This window comes from Aptenodytes patagonicus, chromosome 3 (genome assembly GCF_965638725.1).
Source record: "Aptenodytes patagonicus chromosome 3, bAptPat1.pri.cur, whole genome shotgun sequence".
In the NCBI taxonomy this organism is placed as follows: Eukaryota; Metazoa; Chordata; class Aves; order Sphenisciformes; family Spheniscidae; genus Aptenodytes; species Aptenodytes patagonicus.
Window position 1 is genome coordinate 31351435 of NC_134951.1, and position 15261 is coordinate 31366695.

A 15261-nucleotide genomic window follows, 5' to 3' on the forward strand; every position below is an offset into this window, starting at 1 on the left:
GCCACGGGGTTAAGGGGAAAACCTGCCGGCCCTCCCGGCCACCCTCCATCGACCCGCAGGCCACAGCCCGCGCAGCTGCGGCCGCGGGGTCGCCACCCAGGCGCTTCTCGCTGTTTCGGCCCCCAACCCCTTCGGGGGTTTCGGCCTTCGCGGGGCCTGGCGCGGCAGGGGGCCGTAAGCGCAGTCTCGTCACGGGGCGGCAGGTCTCGCCGGGAAGAGGCCGCAGGCGGCCCGAAACGCCTCTCTGCCCCCCGCGGCCCACCGCCCCGCGGCGCTGGGGACGCCATCCCAGCCGGCCGGCCGGCCGCCCCTGGCCCGGCTCGGCCCAGCCCGGCGCTTGCGCAGCGGCCCACCGCCCACCCCCCCGTGAACAGCGCCGTCACGTGAGCGGCCGGGCCCGGCGCGGCGCCGCTCGCCTGACGCCGCGGGGGCGCGCCTACGGGGCAGCGGGCACGCGGCCGGCACCGCGAGCCGAGCCGAGCCGAGCCGAGCGGAGTCGAGCCAGGCCGGGCGGGACCACCTGGGCCGGGGGAGGGGAAGCTCGCGCGCACCCCCGCTCCCACAGGCCGCGGGGCTGCGCGCGCCGCCCTCTCTCTCTCCCTTCGGCGCGGCCGCCGCGTCCTTCCTCCGCGGCTCCGGGGCAGCGCTGGGCGGCGGAGCAGGGTGAGTTACCGCCGCCGGGCCGCGGCAGGTAAAGGGAGAAGGGGGGGCGCGAAGAGGCCCGCCGCGTTGCGCGGCCTCGCCCTACCTTCGCCCGGGCGCGGCGGGCGGCCGGGCAGGGGTTGGGCCGGGCCGGGCCGGGCCGAGCCGGGCCGGGCTTGCCGCGGCGGCGGTGGGGCCGCGGCCTGGCCTGGCTTGGCTTGGCCTGGCCTGGTCTGGCCTGGCGGCGGGGCCCAGCGCGGCGGGTCGGCCCCGGTGGGACGCGGCCTGCTTCCGCCGCGGCGCCGGCGGCACGGGCTGGGCGCGGAGGCGGCGCCGCCGCCGGCCCTTGTGCAGACGCGACCCGCGGTCTGGCTGCGGCCCGGGGGGGCGCTCCCCGGCCGAGCCCCGGCTGTTTAGCTCCGTCCGGGCGCGGCCTCGCGGCGCCGACCTTGCGAAGGCCGCGCGCCGCGGGCCCCAAGCCGGCCGGGTCCTGGGCTCCTCGCCCTGCCACCTGACATGGCGCTCTGGCCCCGGCCTCGCTGCCTGCGGCGGTCTCTCCCGTCTCCGCCTGCCCCGGCGTCCGTGCGGGACCCTGCCGCAGGCTCCCTGCCCGGAGCCGTGCTGCTGCTGGTTTTCCAGCACCGCCTTTACTAGGGCTTGCCCCTTCTTGGCAGTGCTTATCCCTCCCCACTGCTTGAGCCGCTGATGCCTTCTTGCCCCATACAAACCTGAGGAACAAACGCCAATTTAGAGCCTGCTGTTCTTCCTGCTATTGGTCTGACCTGTTCCAGGCTCCTCCTCCCGTCTCTCAAACTTAGCATCATCAACAATTTCTGTGTTTAACTCTTGTGTATAGTACCCACTGTAGGAAATGTGGAAGGAAATGTGGTCATCGGCGGTACCTGGGGGATTCAGTAGCCTGGTGGTATTTCCATATCCTGTTGTTGAATGAGATGCTCTTTCTGAGGCAATGTGTCCACGCTTCTTGCTTGCAACTGGAATGCAAATAATTAATATCTGTAAACCTTTGGAAGAGCCTTTGCTCATGTGATTGCAAGTGTGCTTTCTATATGGTCTGCACAATGGAGACCTGTTACAGCCATGAGGTGAGGGTTTGGAAGAAGAGCACTCTGTGCAGTGTAGGTTGAGTTAGTAGAAATAACCTACAGAATGAAACATAAAAGTGAGGAAGGGAAGACAGGAACATGGGATGACAACAGCTGTACCATACAAATCGTAGTTGTGGTGTTGTCTTTTATGTGGCTGTTAATCCATTATGTAATTTCTGTACATTTGCTTTTATAAAAATGCATGCTAACGTCGCTAAAGAGTGGAAATATTGTAGGATTAAATGTAAGGATGGTAAACATATGGCATCTCTTTAACGCCACTAGTTCATGGCTTGTTTTGCTTAATAAATTAAGGGTCGGGACATGGTGTAAGGGAGATCTTGAAAACCTGGATTTTATATTTCTTGGAATAATTTAATTTTGAGTGGTCTTTCCACTTGTGTAGCCCACAATGAAACTGCTACTCAGCTCTCTTTTTGCTTTATCAAGTAGCTTCTGCTTTTAATTTCTGTAGTTAGCTTTAAAAATTATATATACAAATCTGGAGTTCTGAACACCTAGATTTTTTTCAGTTGTCATTGCCTGTTACTCAGTCATTCAGTTCTTATGTGCATTCTACATTTGCAAACCCTCAAGAATTTCAAGCAGCTGAAAGGACACCTAACTACAAACCATGTTGGCTAGATCTAATTCAATGTAATTAACTGAAGTAATTCAACACAGTGGTAATGTGTTTCTAAGACAGCAAAAGCTCTGAAAAGTCTGTAATTATTATCTGCCATACTTCTGTGACCTCCTCTTTTTAGAAGGCTTAGTTCTACCTCATGAAGTAAATACTACTGATGTTGTGCAAAGACCTGAGCCGATGTATGCTGTATGAAATTTTTTTAGCTGTTATTTTAATGGAAGTTTGTATTTTTAAAATTAATTAAAACTTATTATTTTATATAATAATTTAAAATTAATTTTCCCTTGTCAACTTAAATATTATTAAATCCAAGTCTTAAAAATACTAAGGGAAGATAAATTGTTTGTAGGAAATTATAAACTTTCATTGTTTTATTATATTACTCTAGCATATTATGTCAAAAACTTTTTTATATGGCAAGGGAATACTTTTGAAAGGTAATATTATGAAGTAGCAATGACAAAATCCACTAAATTAGGATATGAGTGTTCATTATATAGCAGCAAAAAGTGAAAAATACAGACAGCTTGTGACATCCGCCTGAGTGGTGTCAATATAGCTACATTGATGGATGGTATATTTCTGTGGAAAACTTCATGAGGCTTAGCCATTTAGCTTTTAACTATTTCTGAAAAATCTAATTCTAGTGTGTGTTTCCAAATGAATCATTGTAAGAGACACACTGACAAATTCAAAAAGTATTACAAATGAAATTATTCTATCTAGGGTGACTGACAAATAATCAGTGTAACCTGTTACACAGCTTAACATTTATACTATGTTCAAGCTGAAAATATTTGAAACAATTCTTGAGGAACTTGAGGGTGGAAAAGAGTTGAAGAGCACAGCAGTAGTGATGGAAAAATAATCTGTCCTCGTCTTTTTCTTTTCAGGGAAATGACTCTTGGTAGTGAGCTTACAAATTCTAGAGGTATATGCAGTGATGGAGAGATTAATAAAATGATGTATAATCTTTGATTTTGCTTAATTTTTGTGGGATTCAAGAGTATTCATTGATGGGACAGTCCAGCAAAGGAAAACAATCTACTTTACAAAATACATTTGAAAGATTTCACAATGTAAAGACTTTTTTGTGACAGAACACAATTTCTAATGCAGCACTTTGTGCCTCTTCCAGCTGTAAAGTGAGGGTGGGGCATGTATTTTTTTTGAGGAGAGGTTACTCTGTTCAAAAGATAACATTAAGTCGATTTTCTGTGATATAATAATTTGATCTTGTATGATTAAGAAAAGGTTTCTCTGTACTACTTCTGCATTCCTTTGCCTTATAATTAAATCCTTTGTTTGAAATTTACTTTTTCTTCCTGCTCACTGAAATGAGGTACAGTTCTGGCTGGTGAATGCAATTCTTCTGCATAGTGAGGGTTTAATAAAGAAAATATCTCGAACTGTCCGCCCTTCTTTCAAATACTGTTATAGGAAGTAGTAAGGGATCTGCTGTGTCAGTGAGGGGAGCAGCATATACCTTCAGATTATAGATAGATTTTTGGGATGTGGTTATTATTTGATGTGTCAGACTATTGAGATTTCGGTAGCAGGGGGATAAGATTTGGGTCGGTTGCTGTCTGAAGACTTTAGGGTGAGGGGAACACGAAAATAGTATAGAAGAGCTGGTTAAGAATGAATTAAATGCTCAGATTTACATTTCTTGTTATTTGATCTGAGGCAGGGCTTTGGTTTTGGTGCCACTAAAAGCTAGATATTTAATTTTAAATGAGGGATTAAAATAATAAATAGGTGATTTAAATAAGGGAACAGGTGGCATATGGATGCTTATGGGTTGATGTTTCTGGCATACAGCTTTGTCAGTGTACCTGAGCCTCCTTTACAGTAATACTGATATTTCAAATAAACCTGTTGAGTACATGTTGCTGTTAGGCAGGTCTTTGACAGTGTCCTGTTTGATGGGAGATGGGTGAACAAGAAAGATCCAATTTGATTATTCTCAAAGGCCAAAGCTCAGCTAACCATGTTCCATCCAAGTGTTGTATCATTTTCTTGAGAAAGGACACTGAAATTTTCTTCAACAGTTCTGAACACATTTTTGTGGCTATATATATTCATATGCTCATAAATCAAACTGCTTATCCTGTCAAAATGTTTTGTCAGTTAATTTAATTCTTGAAGACTGCCCTAGATGATGGGATTTGAACCAACGTGAGCCAGAATAGAAAGTGCATTGGCATGAGAGTTGTAAAGTTGAGGTTTTCTTACTGACTCTGCCACTGATGCGCTGTCTGGTATGGATTTCCTTTTTTATCCCATGATGTGTTTAGAGTGTGAACTCTGTTGGCCAAAATCTGTTACTACAGAGGACCTGGGTCTCAGTTCTGGCTTTTGGTGCTGTAATAACCATAAATGTTGTAAGAATGGATGCACATTCTAACGCTTAAAACATGGACCATGGCAACTTAGCGTTAATTTTCAGTTAGGTGCTTGTGACCTTAAACTTTAAGGTTTTGTATACAAGGAATGGGGAGGATGGTAGTAAAACTTGCCTGTGCTCAGCATCAGCGCTTTGAAGCGACATTGGTTGGTAGGTGGGTTGTAAGTGTCAAGGTATCAGTGAGCACATGGGGTGGTCCGACATCACAGCTCCGGTGAACAAAGGTAGACATTTGATACCTTGAATGCTCTTTTTAGGTACAGTAGTTACCAAAAGACTCAGGCAAGGGATTTTTTTTTTTTTTTTTTAAACTGCCTGTGGTGTTAGCTAATTTCATGTCATGAGCTTTTTTCCTTTCTTTGGTTAGGTTCCTTCAGATTTTTTCCCCGCCTTGTTCCCAATTCAGGCAATTTTTTTTTTTTAATTTCTTTGTAGAAATATTTTATTTTTCTGAAGTCCAACTTCTGAGGAGCAGATTTCTTTTTAAATTGACAATCATTAAAAATACAGGAACTTCTATTTTATATTCCTAAGTTTAAAATATAAGCTAATATATGAAAGTCAAATTTAAAATGTAAACTAATATATGAAAGTCACCCCCTGGGTGGAGAGGGGAGGAGAGAAAGTAATTACAGTGAATGTTACTTAAAAGTGTGAAACCTAACCTTTGCTTATAAAATAAATGGTGTAGGAACACTATTAAAACTGAATAAAACATATGTAAAGGAACATAATAAAATATCAAGACAAATACATCTAATGAAAATCTAAATATGTAGTTGGAAAATTAAACACTTGCACATACCTGGTGTTTAAGGGAGACAATTTAGAATGCAGTCAAAGACAGAGTATGCTTGGCCTGTACATCAGCTAAGAAACACTCAGGATTTCTAGTGACATATACAATTTGTGATCATCTCTGCTTGAGGTGGATTTTAGATAAGATGGTAGAGGCATGCTGATGCAGTTGGATATCTCCGCTAAACTGTTTTGCTCTGTTCCGATAAGAAAATAACACAACAGGAACTGAAGTAATTTTTTGCCTCTTTCACAGAAAAACAAAACAATGAGAAACCATAAAGATGTACAGTATCTCTTGTCCGGATACTAGTCTTCCTTCCCCTCTAAGATTAGTTTGAACGGATATGCTTGTTTGAGATCTCAATTTCTTTCCTTAGCAAGTGATCATTCTGGCTATTTATCTTTTAATTTTGGAAAGTCATTTAGACCTGCTAGAGATGTAATGAAAAAGTAGTAAATGGGGACAAGATAAAAATCTGCCATATCAGATCCTACAGCATGTTTATTTCATACCACTGTTTGTTGGGATTTGAGGCAATACTGTGACATACCTGACTTAATTAAACTAATTCAACAACTGAAGAAATGAGTTTTATAACCTGGAAGACTCAGACTGAAAAAGAAAATGATGTTGAGAGCATGAAGAGAATCATAGAATCGTTTAGGCTGGAAAAGACCTTTAAGATCATCAAGTCCAACCGTTAACCTAGCACTGCCAAGTCCACCACTAAACTATGTCCCTAAGCACCACATCTACACGTCTTCCTAATATCCAATCTCAACCTCCCCAGGCGCAACTTGAGGCCATTTCCTCTCGTCCTATCGCTTGTTACTTGCGAGAAGAGACCAACACCCACCTCGCTACAACCTCCTTTCAGGTAGTTGTAGAGAGTGATAAGGTCTCCCCTGAGCCTCCTTTTCTCCAGGCTAAACAACCCCAGTTCCCTCAGCCACTCCTCATAAGACTTGTTCTCCAGACCCCTCACCAGCCTTGTTGCCCTTCTCTGGACACGCTCCAGCACCTCAACGTCCTTCTTGTAGTGAGGGGCCCAAAACTGAACACAGTATTCGAGGTGCGGCCTCACCAGGGCCGAGTACAGGGGCACGATCACTTCCCTAGTCCTGCTGGCCACACTATTTCTGATACAGGCCAGGATGCCACTGGCCTTCTTGGCCGCCTGGGCACACTGCCGGCTCATGTTCAGCCGGCTGTCGACCAACACCCCCCGGTCCTTTTCCGCCAGGCAGCTTTCCAGCCACTCTTCCCCAAGCCTGTAGCATTGCATGGGGTTGTTGTGACCCAAGTGCAGGACCCGGCACTTGGCCTTGCCCATCGATCCAGCCTGTCCAGATCCCTCTGTAGAACCTTCCTACCCTCGAGCAGATCAACACTCCCACCCAACTTGGTGTTGTCTGCAAACTTACTGAGGGTGCGCTTGGTTGAGATTTTATGGTAAACATAATGTGGGAGAAATTCCGGAGGTCATGTTTAACTGACATGCTTTTTGTCTTTAGCAGGGTTGTTTTTAGTGACAGATCACTTAATAATGAAGGATTTTGGTTGTTGGATTACTTCTATGAGTACCTACTGTTGCAGTGGAGGGGCTGATTGAAACAAATCAGTCTCAAAAGTATGAGAAATGTACTTTTTTTAAGGAATTGAGGAGAGTGCTCTCTATTCCTTTAGCTTTTCTTGATGGTCAGATCTCATTGCACCCACACTCCTGTATCTTGCTGTGCTGTGTGCTGTAGCAGTCTTAGTACATGCCCTGATGCTCCAGGAGCCAGCGGCTGGGAGAAGTTTCACGTCTGTCCGGACTGAACCTGGCTGGGACTTCCTTCTCTGTCATTTGCTCTTTTGCCTCCTTTGTGAACGCTCCTCTTCTCACTGGTTCTCCATACATGAGACTTTTCATATTCTGTTGCTTCTGATTAACTACCCAGTGGGAAAGCACTTTTGAATTATTGCGCGATGGGAGTACGCTTGGTATGTGCGCTTTTGCTGTGAGTGATGCCAAGCCACTGGCCTTTAGGGTTCAAGTGGAGGACACAGCTGTGTTCCCGGGGAACAATACATTCCTCCTCGGAGCTGTTAGAGTTATCTTTGGAAATAAGTGACCACGAAAAACTTAACTGTGTTTTTACCTATACCTCTGGCTATTTTTCCTGGTGTTCAGAGTGTTTCAAATGCAAAATAAACCGTTCAAAATTCATGCACTTTAGGCATTGTGTAAGGGAAGAAATTTTTTTTTTGTAGCAACTGTTTCTAACTATCGGCTGTCTAAGAAGAAGTCTGTCTTTCATTGTGGGTCCCACAGATTCTACACTTCATGTGGTAGTTGATCTAATAATGCTAGAAATAATTTTCTAAACTTGGTACTGTACAAGTTATGCAAAGAATTGAACAGTGGTTTCTTGAACCAGGTAAAGCAAAATTTTGATTTCATGTACTTTACTGGGATAACCTCTCTAACTATTTTAAAAATTGTGGATCAAATTCTTAGATTTTGTGGTGGTAGGATTTCTATGCAAATCCACTTTGTTTATATCCTTAGAATGACTGTTTGATGCAAAATTTGGATAGAATTTATACTTGATCATAGACTCATGCTCCAGAAATAAAGCTTTCAATAAAATTCCTCTTGAATTTTTCTAATAGCTAGTTAGGTGTTGTTGAAGGTGGCTGTGGCCATTGCCTGTATAGTTGCTTTGACAGTTATTTTGAAGTGCTTTTAGCGTTCTGAATGGCTGCATGGTAGTCTTGCAAAACTGTAGGTATTCTTTTTTCATCACATTGCTGAAGACAGAGGTTAATTTCTGTCAGCAGCAATTTTTGTAGCAAGAGCTAACATTCTGCTCAAGCTTTGCTACTTAACACTGCTCTCAATGAAGTGGTCAGCACTGCTTTGGTAACAGCAGTGTTTGAGTAACAGTTATATAAATGTTCCTCTCCTGTCCAGAAAAAAACTTGAGATATATTATTGTAAATGTGTTCAAAGCCCCCACCACTCTTTAATTTTGGGTGCAAAAGGTTTCGTATAGTAAGTCATGGGTGTTCTATTGCAGTGTCATTGGCACTTGTTAGTGTCAGGGTTCACCATTGTTTTATCCTGTCTCTCTTACTCTTGTGCTTGTGTGATGCTAATATGAAAAAAAACCTGTCATTAGAGGAAGGTGTTTTAAAGTACTGGACTGGGGCATTTATAATTATTTTCTTACTTTGAGTCACTGCACCTCTTGTAGCTTATCCTAGTATCAGATTGTTGTAACTACATGGCATAATAAAAATAGATTGTACAGTGCAGCATAGCACTTCCTCTGTTAGTTTGCTGCTTTATTTGTTGCCAAATTTGGAAATTACTTTGACAACTGTGAAGAGAATGTGGACTGCTGTAGGTGCTAGTTGGCATGGTGTATATGTAGATGCACTGCATTGCTTGATAAAAATAGTCCATTTTTTGGTGAGGGAGCTTTCAAATTATAACATACTTGCTGCTTGTAAGACTGTTACCTACTTACTAAAAGCACCTGATTTGGCCTGACTTTCCTACTTGCTGGCTGTTTGGTCAGTAGGACCTTGTGTATTAGACTGTTTTGTCATGGTTAGTGTGTAGATACTGTAAAGATACCATGCTCTGCAAAGACATAGTGCCGTACCTGACCATTGTTTTCTTCTGAGCTGCCCTGTGGGAGAAGGAAGAAAGACTGTCATGTTTTTAAAAACAAAATGAAAGACTTTTCATGCTCACCTGCAGTTTTTGTAAATTTGTGAAATTAAATAAATTGCATAAATAGGGTTGAAATTGTAGCAGAGCTCTTACATGTGTATGGCTAGGATTTTCCCCGTTGAGTGCTAAAACAGAAATGTCCCATTAATGTGTATAAGGAAGGATATTTACTGTTCTAGTAAGCATGAGTAGATACTGGATTTATTTAGTGGCAGGTTGCTGGAATAGGGATCTAGAAAGTAATTCAAGCACTACAAACTCTAAATGTCACTTCTTTTCCTTTAATTAATGTGTATATTAAAAAAAAAAAAAAATCCTGTCTAGCATATGGGAGGAGGATGATGAAGGAAGGAGCAGGAGAGAATGTATGTCCTTTTTTATGTTTCCAAAAGCTTGACTAGCTTTGTGTGTGCCAAAACTGGTCTCCCAGACTTTCCTGTATGCCAAATTAAGCCAGGCACTGCTGCTGCACTACTCCATCTTCCTTGCCTCCGTGACCATATTTATTATAATTATCTCTCTCCACTCTAAGTATATGTTTATGCTAAACTTCTGAAGAAACATTTTGCTGACTTTTTTTTCCGTTCTGTTGTGTAGTTATACGTTCTTACTAGTTGAATCTCTGCTGCCATAGTTGCATTTCTGCTATATCACAATGAAGGGATCTAGAAAACAGGGAATCCCTTCTTGTAAAATGTAGGTGCCATCTTTGAATACAGTTCCTTAAGTTTTACCTAAATTTCTTAAAAATTGAAGTTTCTAAAAGGCTCCTGTCCCTTTTGAAGCCAGCTCAGAATTCTGATACACTTGATTGAGGTCAGATTTTCATAGAAAATTTCTGTAATTTTATTGAATGTAATGATAGGTGAAAAATGATAGAGATAAGGCCTTGCTGCTTAAAAATAGTTACTTGCTATGAAGTACTTGGTAGTTCCTCTATGAATAGAAATATAGTCCTCAATTTTGGGCCTAGTATGGCAGGCTCCTGAGCTTTCTCAGCTCTATTGATGTTAGTGGAAGCTGACCTCACATTTTTACATTTAAAGGTGAAGAAAGATGTGTGCTCACAGTGCTGCTAACCAGGTTCGCTTGTTCTTGATTTCCCCCTCCCTCTGGTGTCCCACCCACTTGGGTTGGTTAAGGTTTATAAACAAATTTTAGAAAGGAGGTGTTTTAGTTAACCCTTGTTATACACACTCTGTAGAAGTGGCAGCACTCTGATGCTGATAGCAGAGTTTGTATTAACTTAGCATGGGATTTCTTTTAAAAATAATCAGTTAGAGAATTGATTTTTAGTTATGCAGTGAGCCATACTAAGCCATAAGCAGATTTTTTTTTTTTTTTTTTGGTTACAATTCTAAAATACCTTAAGCATTCTTTATAAAACACAACAGCCAAAACAGTTTGCTGGTTTCTTAGGTGTTTTACAATTTGTAGCTTATTTTCTTATGGTATTTTTCTTGTCTTTCTATAGGGCTGAAAGACACACAGGAGTCTTCATGGATATAGTTGATACATTTAACCATTTAATTCCTACTGAACACTTAGATGATGCCCTATTTCTAGGATCCAACCTGGAGAATGAAGTCTGTGAGGATTTTAGTACAAGTCAAAATGTCTTAGAGGATTCGCTGAAGAACATGCTCAGCGATAAGGATCCTATGCTAGGATCTGCAAGTGCCCAGTTCTGTTTGCCTGTTTTGGATAGCAATGATCCCAATTTCCAGATGCCTTGTTCAACAGGTAAATGTTACAATTTTTTAAGATTACAATTTAAAATACAGTTATACTTTAGTACCAACCCTTTTTTCATAATGTAGAAATAATAATTTGGGATTTCTGTTTCCTTCCTGCCCTTTTTGTTGCGCTGCTTACATGCCTGGCATGTAAACTGTGTGCAGTTCTTTTTAACTTTGTCGCGTAACAATAGAGGAGGGCTCCTAATCTGGATCAGAAGTAATTTAGGCTTTGTCTTGAGTACGTGTAAATTATTCCCAATTAAAGTTGTGATTTGCTTAGTGTAAGTACTATGCCTGATCAGTGAAGTTGCTAGTTGTCTTAAAAAAAAAAAAAAAAAGTAATAATTCTGGATTAGCAGTAGGAGCATGAGAGTTGTACAAATTACTGCTCTGAACTCAGGGTTATTCTGTTAGTGCTAGGCCTTCCAGTACTGGGCTGATACTGGATTCTGGGTGTTTTGCTTTGGTTGGCTTCAAACAAAACCCTGGAATGATAATACAATTCTTTTTGCTGTTTGGAAACACCTGATTTGGAATCAATTTAGAGCAAAGTTTTAAATAAAAATAATCTTAGGAGTTGTGGAGTAGTTTTGGAAGATTTAAAAAAAAAAAAGGGTGATCCAGTCATCAATATAAATAATTTTAGGGAGTAGTTGGAATAATTACACTGAATTTGGTGTAAGAGACAAAAATATACTCTATACTTAATATTTTTTTTTATTTGACTGAAAGTTTAAGAAAAAAAAATTTTAGGTTCATTACTGAAAAGTGTTTTAGGTTAATGCAGATAACTGATTATATCAACATTAATTTTTTTCTAGTACCTTTTATGAACTGTTCCTGAAAATCTTGATAATTTCCTGGTATAATATGTATTTTGTTTCTACTAACAGACTAAATTCTCACCTGTATTAAAATATGGAAAACTGTAAATCAAAGATGATATTGACTGAGGTAATGAAAAAGTGAACTACAAAGCCAAAACAAGATATTTGATCTTTTTACTACTTTAGTAGAACATGATTTGAGGCCATCCTTAATGTTTCTGTTTGTTCTTGCCGTAATCTCTGTAACCCACCAAACAAAATCACATCACTCTTAATGTGCATATGACTGTATGATATATACAACTAAACCAAATTCCCCCTCTCTAAATCTTTTATTTCATTCTAGTAGAACAGTGATGCAAGTTCTTGTTTCACACTGCATCCTGTGCATCCTCTGGTAAACCTATACTGCATTTAAAATTTTTGAATTAACTCATAGGGTACAGGTGGATATTTTGGAAGTTATGGGGAGACTTTTGGGGGCTTTTTGGCACATATTTCTCCTAAAAGTGATTAGCAGTGCAATAATCAATACTACTGATACTTAAATAATCACAATTAATTTTTAAGGTTGCTGTCCATTAAAATAAATGCGCTAACTCATTTACTTGGGGGTTACTATTTCAGGCTGTCTGCAGACTAAGGGAATCAAAACTGATTTGATTTATGCTGAGTTCATGAATTTAATGTTTGGGTTTTTTTTAAATCTGAAAGCAAGAGCAGAGCCACATTTCAGTAAGTAAAACGTGCAGTTTGGAATTAATATAGTAGGTATCCAAAAGGACATGAAGTGTTCTTGCTGTTGCTTGTTCTTTGTAGCTCTTGATAAGAACTGTCCTTATTCTGAAATGGTAGGACTGCAGTATGTATTTACAGGTTTTTTTCAGTTGAGAATGATTATCAGTTTGAAGCAAAATTTCTCTGCTTCTCTTCCTTGAGTATTCATATAGCTCATGATTTATTTGATTTGTCTGAGACTGTTGGTGATCTAACACAGCTTACATAGTCTGCTAGTAAGAACGCAGTTGTGCAAGATGATAGTTCCCTTGGTAAGAATTACCCAAAAGGCTGTTTTTTCCAGACAGTATGTGTGAAGGCTCATCTTTACACCAATATCAATTTGTCTAAAAAAGAAAAAAGCGTAAGTCTCCCCAGAAAACTTGTCTTACTTACATCCTTAAAGCTACACCACCATTGGTGTGTCATACAGAATGATAGTTTGCTGTATTCTGATCCTTCCAGTTCTTTTTTTTCCCCCCTCTGTGTAGGATCTCACTATGAATTTATTCTGTAGTGCATTAAGCAGCATGGTAACAGAATGGTTGGTTGTTGGCTCTTCTCTTAACCTTCTGCTAGGGTTAGAAGTGTACCTAGAAAACTGTATTTTCAGTAAGGTTTTACTAGGTTTAGGTACATTTGTTGTTACCTATTTATGTTAAGCAGGGCAAGACCTAGGAAATACTGAAATGATAGATGGTGGTGTTTCTTCCACTCTTGATTTCATTCCTGAAGAGTTCATTTTTTCCAGACGCACAAATTTATTTACTACAATTTATTTTAGACCTTCAAAAAGTATTTTGCATAGCCCATGCGTAGGCCACGGAACAGTTTAAGAAAATACTCATGGAAGTTAGTTCAGAGGGCCAGCAAAGGACAGATTTATCATGCTTGCTGCTCCATGAATAACTGGAACATACTCTGTTCTATCCAGTTTTTAAAGTGGTAAAGATTTCATGCTACAGCTTATTTGATTGTTATGAGCAAGCTGAAGAGATAAAGATAAAAATTGTTGAACTGAGGAGGTAATTTGGCTAAAATGGTATTAGGTCTCATAGATAAAATGGAGGAGCAGAAGGCATGGCTCACTAATATTTCTTTGAAAGCCTGGTTTGAGCAGAGTTCAAGAGTATTTGTAAAACTATGCGTAAAACAAGATAGAATCTTTATATACCTTCAGCCTGAAGAACTTGTACCATGTTCTAAATATGAAATTTCTTATGTGAACATGAGAACATGTGAATGGTAGAAGCTTTGACAAAGGCTTGCTTCAGGCCTGCTTACCCACGTACCAAATTTCTCAGGATCATGACAACATTTTCTCTGTTTTACTTCAGAAATCAGTTTGTTTTTGTCCAAGAACCCCTTCTCTCTTGCTCTTAAGTTGGTTTTGAGTATGGGTTTGTTTTCGGCTCTTCTTCTTACTGCTGCATTGACATTATTTCTTGTTGGGTGTTATTTACAGGCCTAATCCAAAGTTACTACTCATCAACATTGCATCTGTCTTGCTCAGCTTTAGGGTTTATATTGCACTTCATTCACCATGAACTAAGCTTTTTGTTAATATAAGGTCTTTATATGGTGAGTTATCAGTTATCTGACTGTATGTGATGGATACTGGTAGCAATTGGTTGTATGTCCTTTAAACAGTTCAAGTACTTGTCTATAAGACAGAAACACATAGATTTTTGTGAGTTGAAGTTTGATTTGCAATCACTGCTTGTTAGAGGCATCTACCCAGAAAATGCAGGTTTTGAGAGTTGGATTATAAATGCTTCTCTTGGGGAGGATGGTAGCATAGAATCATAGAACCATAGAATGGTTTGGGTTGGAAGAGACCTTTAAACATCATCTAGTCCAACCCCCCCTGCCATGAGCAGGGACATCTTCAGACTAGATCAGGTTGCTCAGAGCCCTGTCCAGCCTGACCTTGAATGTTTCCAGGGATGGGACATCTACCATCTCTCCGGGCAACCTGTTCCAGTGTTTCACCACCCTTATCATAAAAAATTTCTTCCTTATCTAGTCTGAATCTACCCTCTGATATCCCTTGTCCTATCGCAACAGGCCCTACTAAAAACTATGTCCCTATCTTTCTTATAAGCCCCCTTTAAGTACTGAAAGGCCACAAGAAGGTCTTCCCAGAGCCTTCTCTTCCCCACATTGAAGAACCCCAACTCTCTCAGCCTTTCTTCATAGGAGAGGTGTTCCATCCCTCTGATCATTTTTGTGGCCCTCCTGGACCTGCCCCACAGGTCCATGTCTTTCTGTCGTGGTTTAACCTCAGTCAGCAACTGAGCACCACGCAGCTGCTCGCTCACTCCCCCCCCGATCCGGTGGGATGGGGGAGAGAATTGGAAGAGCACAAGTGAGAAAAACTCGTGGGTTGAGATAAAAACAGTTTAATAATTGAAATAAAATGATAATAATAATAATATGATAATAATAATAATATACAAAGCAAGTGATGCACAGTACAATTGCTCACCACCCGCCGACCGATGCCCAGCCAGTCCCCGAGCAGCGGCCCCCCCCGGCCAGCTTTCCCCAGTTTATGTACTGAGCATGATGTCACATGGTAT

The 15261-nt window shown here is 41.5% G+C and overlaps 1 protein-coding gene across 4 annotated transcripts in view; it reads left to right on the forward strand.

Annotated features, from left to right (window-relative positions):
• The first annotated feature begins 543 nt into the window (after positions 1 to 543).
• PHF3 (PHD finger protein 3) overlaps positions 544 to 15261 on the forward strand; it is a 53458-nt gene continuing 38740 nt past the window's right edge. Inside the window, exons 1-2 of one of the 4 annotated variants that reach the window (XM_076332990.1) lie at positions 544 to 663; positions 10811 to 11079. In XM_076332990.1, the coding sequence (XP_076189105.1) occupies positions 10836 to 11079 (244 nt within the window). In that variant the 5' untranslated portion in view covers positions 544 to 663; positions 10811 to 10835. Of the gene's footprint in view, positions 664 to 10744; positions 11080 to 15261 lie in introns of those variants that run through there. The other 3 variants (XM_076332994.1, XM_076332989.1, XM_076332992.1) reach the window with 3 other exon arrangements.